General features: G+C 36.2%; 1 protein-coding gene across 1 annotated transcript in view; it reads left to right on the top strand.

Moving 5' to 3' along the window:
• The window catches only part of tara (SERTA domain-containing protein 2 taranis), a 94771-nt gene extending 89804 nt beyond the window's left edge, over nucleotides 1–4967 (top strand). The window contains exon 2 of the mRNA XM_088262753.1: nucleotides 4001–4967. Coding sequence (XP_088118879.1) covers nucleotides 4001–4831 — 831 coding nt within the window. The 3' untranslated portion in view covers nucleotides 4832–4967. The remainder of the gene's footprint in view (nucleotides 1–4000) is intronic.
• The last annotated feature ends 8197 nt before the right edge of the window (nucleotides 4968–13164 follow it).

Genomic DNA, 13164 nt, shown 5'->3' with positions numbered 1-13164 from the left:
TCGCAACTTCCGGTGTTTTCTACCAGCCGCTGGTCGGTCTTCTCCCCTCCCCCGCCGCTCCCGCGACCGGTCGGACGGCCGGCAAGTCGGCGACTGGAAATAGCGACGCAATCTGAAAACGCGCTATTCTGGTTTTCGGCTGTTTAGATCCGCCGACGATTTTTGACTCCGCGCCAGTTCGCCTCGTCTTGCGGCGCTACCTACTTATAACTACTTCTCCGAATACCGCACGGTCTTCGAAAAAAAAAACTAAATGGAAATATCCGAGCTGCCAAAACTGCTCGCGGACAAAATAAGGAAAATCATATTCAGGGTGTTTTTTATAACAAATATTTCCTTACTATTATATTTCTGTCTTATATTTTGTCCGCCTCCGTAGTGTAATGGTCAGCACGCTCGGCTACCGTTCTGGAGGACCCGGGTTCGATTCCCAGAGGGTGGTCTAATAATTATAAATGATTTTTTCCCTCTAATATTTATTCCATATTACCCTGGACTGGTACCTGAAGTGTAGGGCTGATCACCTTCCCTTCGTGTGTTAACGATCAAGATAACACTACGTTTGTATGATGCAGTGCCCTATGCACCATTGGGGTGCGGATAAGGGTTCGAATGAATTAATTATATTTCTAACTAATTTGACACCTCTGTGGTATAATGGTGAGCACGCTTGACTCGGTTCGATTCCCAGGGGGGTTAAAATAAATATGTGTGATTTTCACTCTCATATTTTTGAAGCGCAGGGCGATCACCTTGCGTTCATGCAATTAACAATCAAGATAACACTGCGTCGATCCGATGCAGTGTCTCATGGTAGGGACTGCCCGGAGCATTTCGTCTTAACGTAATGTCGTAACATCGCTCGCGGCGAGCATCAGCGAGCATCCGAAATTATGGATGGAGCTCGGCTCGCTGTACTGACTATACGAATGCTCGCATCGTAACGTGTTACGTTACGATGACATGGTAGGCCATTATGTATCTTTCAGCGCTTATGGGGTTAGGTTAGGTTAGGAAGGGTACTTGAAGACTTTGACTGGGCGTAATTAACGGTCAAGATAACGCGATGTAGTACCATATTCACCATTGGGTGCGGACGAGAGTTAGAATAAGAAGAAGAAAATATTTTCATCTCTTAAAATCTATTGTGTGACGTGTTTCGATGCATTCCGCATAATTTTCAAACACCGTATGTGGAGCTAAGTCTAAATTTTAGAGTTGTGCCCTTGAGTCACGATAGATTTTAAGAAATAGTGGTATTTACCAAGTAAACATTAAATAAAAAATGGATAGATATTACCACACAGTGACTGCCGAATCAATGAATGAAAAGATATTGTCAATTGACGTTTTGATTGGTCAGAAGTTGGCAAAAGAAGAGGCCGCTGTCATAATTATTACTGGCTAGTAAAATACAAACTCAGTCGAAGCGGGAAAAGTCAGCCATTCGGAAAATGACATTTTATCTATGGCCGGCGGGGTCCGTTCGGCAAGCAGCGGTGATCGGCAACTGGCAGCTACAGGCTACAGGCTACGGCGGCCGCCGAAGGCCGCGCACCGGTTCACCTATGGCGGTTGTGTGTTGTACGTTGTACTGCAACTAGCGGCCAGCAGTGAGCAGCCGAGTCAGCCTTCTGCGTCGCAAGTCGCGGCGACCTTGCGCGCCCGAGCCACTCGCTGGGAATAAAAAACAATTATTATTGCCTCCCGCCTCAAGGTTGTGCGCTCGCTTTGGCTTTCCGATCCTACTCAGTTCGCTCGCTGATTCTCTTGCTAAAACTCTGAACGATAACGTAGCGAATAACAGAGAACATCGTAAAAAAACACGCAAATTTTTTTTACTGTGAAAAAGCACAAGAGAATAACAGTATCTTTTTCTGCTTCTTTTTCTAGATCCTAAGGATCTGTTTGTGCCTCCGCTTGTCGCTCTTGGGATGTTGACTCCTAGCTGTCTTTCCACCTTTTTGGAGGTCTGCCTGGGGGTCTGAGTCCTTCAGGGATTCCTTGAAGGGCGATACGTGGAAGTCTGTCATCTGACATTCTGTTTACATGATCAGTCCAGTACCAATAACAGTATGATCGCGGAAAATCAGCAGATGTGATTTTCTTTTATAGATTGTTAGACGCATACATTGATTCGCCGCCAGAATTGCTGGAACATATAAGTTTTACAGTTCCCGGTCGGATCGCTGGGACAATTGATACCTTAGCGCTTCCCACGAGTAGAGTTTGCTCTAAGCAAGGTTCCTATATTTATCGTTCATCAAAATTGGTCAATGATAAATAAGGGAATTTAGATATGCTAACTTGAGATTGTCAGCACTGAGATCGCGTACATAGTAAGTCGATATTCATATCGTGGTGTGTCCCAATTTTAACATTATTTGTCTTGGACTTAAGCTTCGACCCTTCCCTTTTTCTCTTTTACTCCCTCCCGTCCCTTTTCCATGTATTTTCACTAACCTACAAATGTGAAATTTTGAAACTAGAACGGTAAAAATACCTGCTTTGTGTTACTCGTCGAATTTATGTAACTGTTCTGTCAAATTTTCAAATAAAATAAAACAAAATAATTTATATAGCGCCATTTTCTTAAAATACTACTTCGAGGGCGCTTATACAGATGTGAATTATCACTGTATTGCACCTTCTCGGTCTTCTTGGGCTGGAGCATGGCCAAGATGTTGGGCAGGTCGCCTCCCTTTGCAATGGTAATGCCGGAGAGCAGCTTGTTGTGGTCACGTCATTGTGGATATTCAACTGCAATATTGGGGATGATGTTAGTCTTCTTGTTAAACCCACTGATCTTCTCACTTTCATGTTCTTTACAATTAATCTTTTACGATGAATTTAAGATAATATCGCATTGATGTGACGCAGTGTCCCTTGCATCACTGGCCGTAGATTAAGGAAGCCAGTTATAAAAATAACTTAATATTTAATCAATTCATAGTCTACATTAAATATTTATTCAATATCACCCTGGACTGGTGCCTGAAGCCTAATAAGAAAGTAACTATAATTATCAACCAGAGTAACGCTGATTCGAAACGTTGCAGTGCCCTATGCATCATGGGGTGCATTAATGCTTAGTAGAAGATATTATTCACAAGCTTACCTTTTAATAATATTAATTGTAGGCATATTGGTATATATCACGGTCTTGCAAGATACTTGGGTTGCCTATGGTCATCATATTTAGTTCTAAAAATCATCCGTTGTTATGCAAACCGAGGCACACTGGTATCATAAAGTTTTTAGTTGCTATGGACGTGACGTGATCGCTGTTAACTAACGAAACATTCTTGTGACGGGCTCCCTCTGCCGGTCGTGCAAGGAAACTATTATATATTGTTATATATATATAATATATATATATATATATATATATATATATATATATATATATATATATATATATATATATATATATATATATATATATATATATATATATAATATATATATATATATATATATATATATATATATATATATATATATATATATATATATATATATATATATATATATATATATATATATATATATATATATATATATATATATATATATATATATATATATATATATATATATATATATATATATATATATATATATATATATATATATAATATTTATATAAATATATAAAGACACGATGATGTTTTGTTTCAACTCGGGTATTTTTTTACGGTGAGCGATTTGAAAGCGATATTATTTGCTGCAAGAAATGTGAACGTAGTCCGATAGCATTATAGCTTATGGCGTTCGATTGTACCGAGTTGTACTTTCTCCCAGTGTCGGTACCAAACTCCGGCCACGCTTTTCCTCGCAACTCACTACTCCACCGACCGCTTTTAGTTTACCGCCCTCCATTACAAAATGTTATCTAACGTCCGCGGCTAAAGCGCATACTGTCGCACTGCCTTGTGTATATATGTAATATGTATTTAGTGTCGTTACTAGGGAAATAACTCGGTTATTCCGTTTGCAGAACTCTGGTCCGATGGGCGCCGGCGGCAAGAGGAAGATGTGCTACGGGGCGGCGGGCGCGGGCGGCGCGCCGGCGGGCGGCAAGGCGGCGCGCTGGGAGGAGAGCAGTCTGGCGCGCCTGCAGGCCGTGGCCGTGCCCGGGGAGCCCTGGCCCGCGTGGGGCGCCGCCTGGGGGCCCGAGGAGCGGCCCGACTGCGGCTGCCGCGCAAACCCGCGCGCCGCGCCGCCCTACCAGGAGACCATCCGCTGCGCGGAGAACGGCAAGTCCTACCTCGAGCTCGGCAGCGGCGGCTGGCCGCGCCGGCGCTGCTGCGCGCGCCAGTGCTACCGCGAGCGCCGCCTCAAGATCATGAACCTGTGCGTGTACAAGCTGAGCCGCTTCCGGCAGTCGGCCGACCCGTCGCTGCGCCGCTCCGTGCTCGTGTGCAACACGCTGCGCCGCATGGAGCGCGAGGCGGAGCGCGACGCGGCCGAGGAGGCGGCGCGCGAGGGCCGCGCCGCCGCGCCCGCGCCCGCGCCGCGCGACCCGCCGCCGCTGGCCGCGCCGCCCGCCGGCCGCCTTACGCCCTTCCCCGCCGCGTCGGACGCGGACTCCGGCTACGGCGAGGAAGAGTGCGCGCGCCCCATCGACTGGGGCTCCGTGCTGAGCCTCAGCAGCCAGTCGGCGCTGGACCCGCTCAACAACAACGAGCCCTGCGGCGGCTGGGAGGCGCCGCCGCCGCTGGACGTGGACCTGAGCCTGGCGGGCAGCTGGAACGCGTGGGCGGCCGCCGAGGAGCGCCCCGACCCGGAGCTGGACAGCTTCATGCACATCCTGGTGGGCTCCAGTTAGTGGGCGGAGCGCGGGCCGCCCCCGCCCTCCCCCGTCCGCCTGTGAGTCCTCGCCTGCGAGGACTGCCCGCTACAAACTATGAAACCAATGCAGGAATTGCGAGTGATGTACTTTTGTGCTATACTTGATAGGGAATTATTATATGTAACAAAACGTAGATAAAGTTAATAGAATGGGATAAGTTAGGGGCGGTGGAGTCGCCCCGCCGGTCCGCAAGTCCTAAAGACACTTCTCCGTCTCGCAGATATTACAAATGCTCAGTTATTGAATTTATTATTTGGTTAGGACCGACACTTATTGTATAATAATTGTTAAGAGTGATTATAAATATAAATAATTTGTACATAAAACTGTAAATAACTCATTTTTACAAATTTTATTCTATTGTAAAGCTATTTCGATGATCGGTAATTAATTAACTTAATTAAATTATGTAAATAAGTCAGGGAGTAAAATTGTTTCGAAAACTTGCGATTGTACGCTCGTCCGCATTTAACCGTAACCTAAAGTAACCGCTCTTCACGTCGAGGAATATTCAACACACTCGCGCTCATGTTCCTTTCGAAACAGTTCGACTTGCCGACAGATATATTATATATATAAAACTATGGATTAGATTAAACGAGATATATTTTAAAGTGATGTATTACACGGCGATATTTTGGTAAAATGGATTAAATATGTTATTGATGAAGATAATTATAACAAAGAGTCTAGTCTTTTCCATTTCATAACATTACAAACAGATGAAACAAGTTGGATTTGAAACTGCCTATAGATTTGCCAATTAGCCGGTGTGGTCTGCATCCTCCTAGTTACAGTGGTCGTAGCGCCTGGTGAAACTTTACCTCATGCATTCACATTATCTTTTGTTGTTGCAGCGAAGAAAGAGAGTCAGCCAAGAAAGGATTATAAAATGCAATAATAAATTCCAATACGTAATTGCCCACTCGCATTGTCCCCTACACGCGGAGACAGTGGATTATGTCAGAGTATTCTATTTCTTATTAACATATTTATTATTATAATAAAGTATAGATAAGAGCAGACTTGTAGGGTGCGTCACTTTCAGAGAGCTGTGATTATAAATTATTTTTAATGAATAGCCTATTTTAACGCATAGTTTAATGTATATTAAATAATAATTGTCAATTGATTAACGTAAATCTATTCTTTAAATTTACTTTTGTATAGTAAATATAATGTTTCGCTTAAAACTGTGACCACTCTGCATTTCTGACTTGCCGAATATTGCGACCAATCCTCTCAATTTACAAAAGTTAATAATATAGAAATGTAAATTGTAATTCTCACATGTTTTAGATGTTCAAAATTTGTACAATCATTACCAGTAATATACATTATTGTTATTTGGATGGAAAAATAAAGTTAGAAGTATACAAATCTTCGCGGCATGTTTTTGAGATGTTAAATAAATTTACGCTATAATCATTGCAAAAAATGAATGTGTAGTATTTTATGTCATAGTTAATATAGAATGGGACATTTTGAGTTGACAGATTTCTACTGAAATCGAGCTTGCCCTTAAATGTACCCTTAATGTACTTCTGTAAAGCCGAATGATTTGAAAATACGTGAGCAACATTTTCTATTACAAAACGACGGTTCTTATTCACTAAGCAATAAGCCACAAATATGAAGTAAGACATTGTTACTTTCTTGCCATTTTCTTGAATTACTTTTTATTTACCACAACTGTTGTACTTGTTCGTTGGTCACTAGTTTTGTCACACGTTTCTTACAAATTAAAGGTATTTAAGAGAGCAATCATTCCATGTGCGTATCGAGTATGTGCTGACATCACCCTCTTTCAAGTATTCTCAGTGAATAATAATAATAATTGTAATATATTTTTGTGTTAGAATAAATGTATAATATTATCAAATCAACGAAACTTCAATACAAGTAACAAGGAATTCAATAGACATGGACAATGCTCCATTTCCATGTTCTGATTACATTTCTCGTTTAGAGGAATTCTTGTAAAGGAAATGTGAGGGTATATTCATTAAATGCTAAAAACTGCTACTCAGTTGCTCTCTTTATCTGCGGAAACTTTAGTTTTGTGCTTTTTTATGGTGCTGCATTATTCTGTGTGCTGTTCAACTACTTATTATTTCTAAGATCTCAATATTCTTATATTCTGTAAGATTAACTCTGTCGGATTATTCATAATTACAAAATACTTTCTTGTAAATCAATTTCTCTATACGAGGGACCTGAAATATTCATTCATATTTTGAATCAATTAGTTTATATTTATCTTATCTTAAAAAATAGACTTCGGAAAATGTTTAAAGCACCATTTTTTTTTATTGATTATTATTTTTCGCAAAAAAATATTTGCATTTATTCCTTAATTTCTTCCACTGTGAATACCAAAATAGATAAACTTAATAAATACTTAATTACAACAAAGTTTAGTGAATTAATTTGTTTGTAATTTTAAAAGAGGTTGTTATTACTTAATTAATATGATCAACGAGACTTAATATATTTAGTACCTGTTACTGCAATACCACAGGTTTTTGACAACATTATTACCTCGATGTAATAAAAGGGCCACAAAAATTATAACACTACTTCCTAATTTTATACTGTGCAGTAAATTTGCTATAATATTGAGATTATAATGTCTGTTATTATTGTACACAGATATTTGTGAAACTTAATAGCAAATTACCAGAACAATGATGTTTATTGATGAAAGACAAACTAATATATGTCGCGCTCGATGGCAATTTTTTACAATAAATTAAAATTACTGTTGAAGTATACATATTATATATACATGAATACTCTTTTATTTCCAATCCCGACACCCCTTCTAACCTACTCAATGGCGCTTTAGGATACTGCATTGCATCGACGCAGTGTTACTAACCTAACCTAATCCTAGTCCGTACTCAATGGCATATTGAATTACGAGGCAAAGATAAAAGAATAGAAAGAAGCTATGTAAAAAAATATGTCAGTCAAAAAGATGACAGTCCTTACTTAGTCCTTACCTCTTACTTCATTGGTAGCCATAAATGACACCTGGGTTTGATTCTTCGCTATATTCTATTAATAATTTAATATCCTCATTGCACCTGGACTGGAATTACAGTGAAAAGATAAGTATATAACTACGTAGTGTAGATAAATTATACTTTACTTCTAGATCAATATTTCCAATTATTTAAGCATTTTGAAACTGATTGTCAATTGGTTTTGTCGGGAAGTCAATGGTACCAAAAAGAATACATATTAATGAATATTTGGTCCTTCTTACAGAATAGAGCTAAAGTTAGATAACTTTGACTTTAACTTTTTTTCTTTTGACTATGCGGTGTAGATACACCGCATAGTCAAAAGAATCATTATATTTAATAATATCACCTTAATTAAAACAAAACAATAATACACCATTTAGTACAAAGAAAAAGAAGAATTTATATTTACCATAGAAAATTACATCCGATAACTTGCGCAACGTTGGAGAATTCTATTTTGAGAGAACAAAAAACAGAGATTTAATAAAAGAGTTTAAAAGGAAAAGGATTATTGAAGTTACTTTTTAAAGTGAATTTGGTGATCAGTATTTCATGACGGTGCTGACATCTATGGCAACAATTCATTTATATCGTTTTAAATCTTTACAAATAGCTTTGAAATTAGTACAACAGATGTCAGTAGTCGATGAAAAGAAAATTAATTAACTTACAATTTTCAAAAGATATTGAACAATAAAAATTGCAGTTTATGTGAATTCATCAGGTTCAATGCCATTTTTTATTTTTATGAAAATTTGAAAAACTTTTTCTAACAAAAATGAATTTATTTACATCATTTTCATATTAATTCTATTTATTTATGGTGTTCCAATTCTTTAACAAACATGGAAAAAGATCCAAGATGTTTTATCCACACTGCTCTATCAACTACTGTAAAAGTTTAAATTAAAGTGTATCGCTGGAATGTAGAATAACTTTGTCCACAGGCCCAGTACTAGCCAATTAGTTTTGAATTCACTTTTTTGAGAATGGTAACAGTCTGTCTTTGGATAGTATAAGTTATCATTTCATAGCTTTGTTTACGCCAGAGGATGCCCACGCTGTGAATATCTTTGCGACTTGTACGAGGATATGGGCTGTTCAACTTGTGAGGAGCTGAAGAGGGTGGCGCATAATAGACCGGAATGGCAGAGGTGTCATTTATTGCTGTAAACCAATTCACAAGATTGAGACCGGAGAATAAGAATATTCACCATTCTACCTATGTCGCAAGTTATCACACATATCGCTCACTCCTTTCAACAATGTCATAAATAAAAATCGTCAGTTTTCAGTTGTGCATTTTTTCCATAATGCCTAGAAAATGTACTATATCCCAGCAAAAGCAGCATATTTTTAACTTAATATTTACCGGCTACAGGGCAGAAAAGTTATTGTTTAATTATTTTTTTAAATATACTAAATATTTTTCAAATGGAGAAAAAACATTCAGGTTTTACCTAAAAAGATCTATTGCACAGTAAAAAGTTCAATAAGTAGTGGCTTGATATTTATTTTTAATACATTTTGTTATATTTTTAACTTTAAAAACGATCTCCTGAAAAATCAAGTTTATTGAAATATGACATTGTTGAAAAGAGTGAGCAATATGTGTACCAGAATAAACTTTATAGGCGACATCTATAGTTGGAAATTGCTTTAAAAATATGTGCATGGTGGTCACTTTCATGGATTCTTTCCAAATTATTTCATGTACTAGGATGCACCTAAAAATATATAATTTTCAGTTTTTTATTTTATGAATTGTTCACACCAGAGGTGGTTGAACCTGGCTTGAGCTAATGGGGCATCTCGGCTACAGCCTTTTGACTTGTGCCAATCTAAAAAAATAAAAATAAAATTATATGTAAAAATTCAGCTTCCACATATTTGTCCAAAAAACTCAAAAAGTCAATGGAATAATAATGATAATAATGGAAAAATAGTCAATGGATTGACTATTTTTTTTTTGCAAATGCGCATTAATCTTGAAAAAAATAAATGAATGTGGCCTTTAGAGATTATAATGAACTCTTCATCTATTCATCATATATATCATTATAAAGAAGTAAACTTTTCAAAAATTCTTGTTTTGCAAATTATATTTTAAAACTTCATTATCTGTCACTGCCACTGTAGGAAAATGGTGTCACGGTAATTGCAATAAAACTTCAAATCAGCATTTAAAAGGTATATTTATTACTGATAACTTGCAAAATTTCCTTATTACATAATACAAATGAATCGTCCCGTTTTCAAATGTATTTAAAACAGTCATAAGTACATTTAGAAAATACACAAATGAGAATATCGGGTGACATAAAATAATGAGTGAAATACAATCTACATTTTTTTGACATAAAACAGGGTGAATTCTCAGTTTTAAGATTATTTGCCTTTAAGGCATTATTCGTTTATGAGGCCTAAATAGAAATACACTCATTGATCCTTAAATGCTGCCAAATTTAAAATTAATATATTTAAGGAAAAAAATGGATTTCAATCATAAAGTGTCAGTCACTTAATGAAGAACTAATATAATATATGGATTCTTATAAACAATATCATTTTAGAAAATTAAAAATAATTTTTAATACCTTTAGAGTATGATAATGCTGTTATTTGCGAGAACAAGATCACAATTCAAATTTAGATACTTAAAGTGAGATTTTTAAAAAGGGTTTTGGAGAAAACCATAGCTGTGCATTATTCCCAAGTTTCCATTCCACCACATTATTCTGAAACAGAAGAAAGATCTTCTCTGCTTATTCCTCATTACTGAGGGTTGTGACCACTGTCTGAAACTGTACATACCAACATATATGACTTACAATCCTTCTGATGTGTCTCCGAGAAACCCCAAATTGTTGAGTTGTGACATTGTTATTGCCACTGAGCAATATGGAAGATACATTTATGTAAACAAAAAGGAGAATTTGAAAATACATACATACTAATAGTATTATCACATATATTAGATCCATAATACATATATATTAACATTGTAAGAGTGACTACCCCAATACCGTTCAATCAAATTCTTGGTTCTTTATGTTCATGGGTATTTTTTTTGACACAAGTTCTTATTGTATACAGATTAATATTAAACCTATATGAAATAGCAGACTGCGCTATAATTAGTGCACCGAATTAGAAGATATATAAGTCTTTTAAAGGATTTCTTTAAAATCCAGATGTGGGAGGGTAAAAAAAGGGATGTTTATCACTATCATTGACTAACAAATGTAACGACCTAACTGGACAATCAATCTGTTACATAAATATTGAATTCTTATTTTGTTGCAGATACATTTGGCAATTTTCTAATTTTTATGGAAGGGCTCTGTCATATAAAGACATCTCGGGAAAAACAATGGACAAAACAGGAATGTTAAAGTCACTTCTCTCATTTACTCAGTCTTACTACTATGTATAACTAAACTTAATTTAGTTTTGGTTTCTTAAATTATATTTTTTTACACTCAGGTATTCCTGTTTCTTCCAGTGGATGAATACGCAGATTGGAGCACCAAAAAGGACAAAGTCTTGTTAGTATGTATGTACTTGAAAGACGCCGACAGATGGCCATTAGTATCATTTTGGAAAAAAGACACTTGTTCTACCCGATTTGTCTTCATACGATGTTTCCCTGAGAGATGTGTGTTGGCACAAAAATGATAAATCCATACAAATAGTTGTCGTAATTTAGTGACAAAAGAATTAAAGAAAAAGTCGATGGATTCGTAATGCAGATGTGCAGTTTTGCCCAATCACATATCCCTGCCTACCTGTTGCATATTGAATGTTACCACTAATTTACTTAATCTTATTGTGGTTTCACTAAGCCTAAGTGATAATACTGAATCGAGTTATAGTTTTTAAGAACAAAAATATGCAACCATACACCAGAGAGGATGTACGTCGATATGAATAAATCAGACCAATAATTGTTAAGTCAAAACAGTGCTGCAAACTGTTGAATTTGATAAAAAAATTAAATAAAATAATTTCCAATATGTTATATCAGTTCTTTAAGAAGGTCCATTTGGATAAACGAAAAACAAAACTGCAATAAAAATAATCACCGAAGAAAGATTATTTAGTACACATATTTATAAACGCAATACGGCTGTCCAAACTGCCGGCTGTTCGGCTGTACACAGTAAGGGACATTTTTTTTGTAGTATGTTCTTCTTGTATTTTTGGACTAAGTAGATTCTACTTAGTCCAAAAATGCAAAAAAAAATACATATAAAACGTACTACAAAAAAATGTCCCTTACTGTGTTTTGAGTTAGGACGGCCGAATACTGTATGCGGTTCAAAATCAAATAAAGCTATGTGTTCAATAATTATTGAATACTTGGGTATATTTGATTTTCAAGGTGAAAATATCACTGAAAAGTACAAACACAAACAATTTAATAATGATGTAATACTGAATTATACTGAAATACTGAAAATAATACTGAATTATGTGGGATGAAAGGAATATGTAGGATTGTAATAAAATGTAACCAAAATATTTAAACAAATTCTATCAATAATTTTACTACAAATGTGAAGATCAGTATTGAAAGGAATCACAAGATATAAACAGGATAATATGCAATGTAATTATTCTGAATAATAATAATAATAAAAAACACTAAAAATGATAATCTTATAAGGTGATAAATAATTTTAAAAAATCGTATACAATTATTCCTAGTCTTTATACTGAGGAAAACATTTCAATGATGGGTACAATGAGGAAAAAAATACTTATTTCTATATACATAAAAATAAAAAAGAGTTCATAATATTGATGCGACATTTTTGTGCAAATTCATAGTTAAGGATGAAAATAGGAACGTAAAATACCAATAAATTAAAAGAGAAAATCAAAATCGATACATAAATGCAGTACTGGTTTAAAATTAATTTTAAAATATACTTGTGGAGTTGCAGTATGTAATTATAGCGGCAGTCCGGGAAAACCAGAGAGTCCCTCCAGTCCTTCCAGTCTACAGTAGCGGGACAGAGCCACCACTGTATAGAACACATCACTTACGACAACAAGAAACCAATGTTGGCAATTATGATTTTTTCCATAGTATAATGTATCCGAATGTTTAACTGGACAAAAACAAATTTGCAGTCTAGGAACTAGATATTTGACTTAAATCTTAGCCCTATGTTATAATATTATGCCTATGTAGAGTACTTAAATATTAAAAGTAAAATATAAACACCGTCGAAGGTTATCTAAAAATGTCATCGGATATAAAAAGAGGTA

This window comes from Brachycentrus maculatus, unplaced genomic scaffold, assembly GCF_059751285.1.
Source record: "Brachycentrus maculatus isolate JH-2025_06_01 unplaced genomic scaffold, ASM5975128v1 h1tg000188l, whole genome shotgun sequence".
Taxonomy (NCBI): Eukaryota; Metazoa; Arthropoda; class Insecta; order Trichoptera; family Brachycentridae; genus Brachycentrus; species Brachycentrus maculatus.
This window is presented reverse-complemented; position numbering and strand designations above follow the sequence as displayed.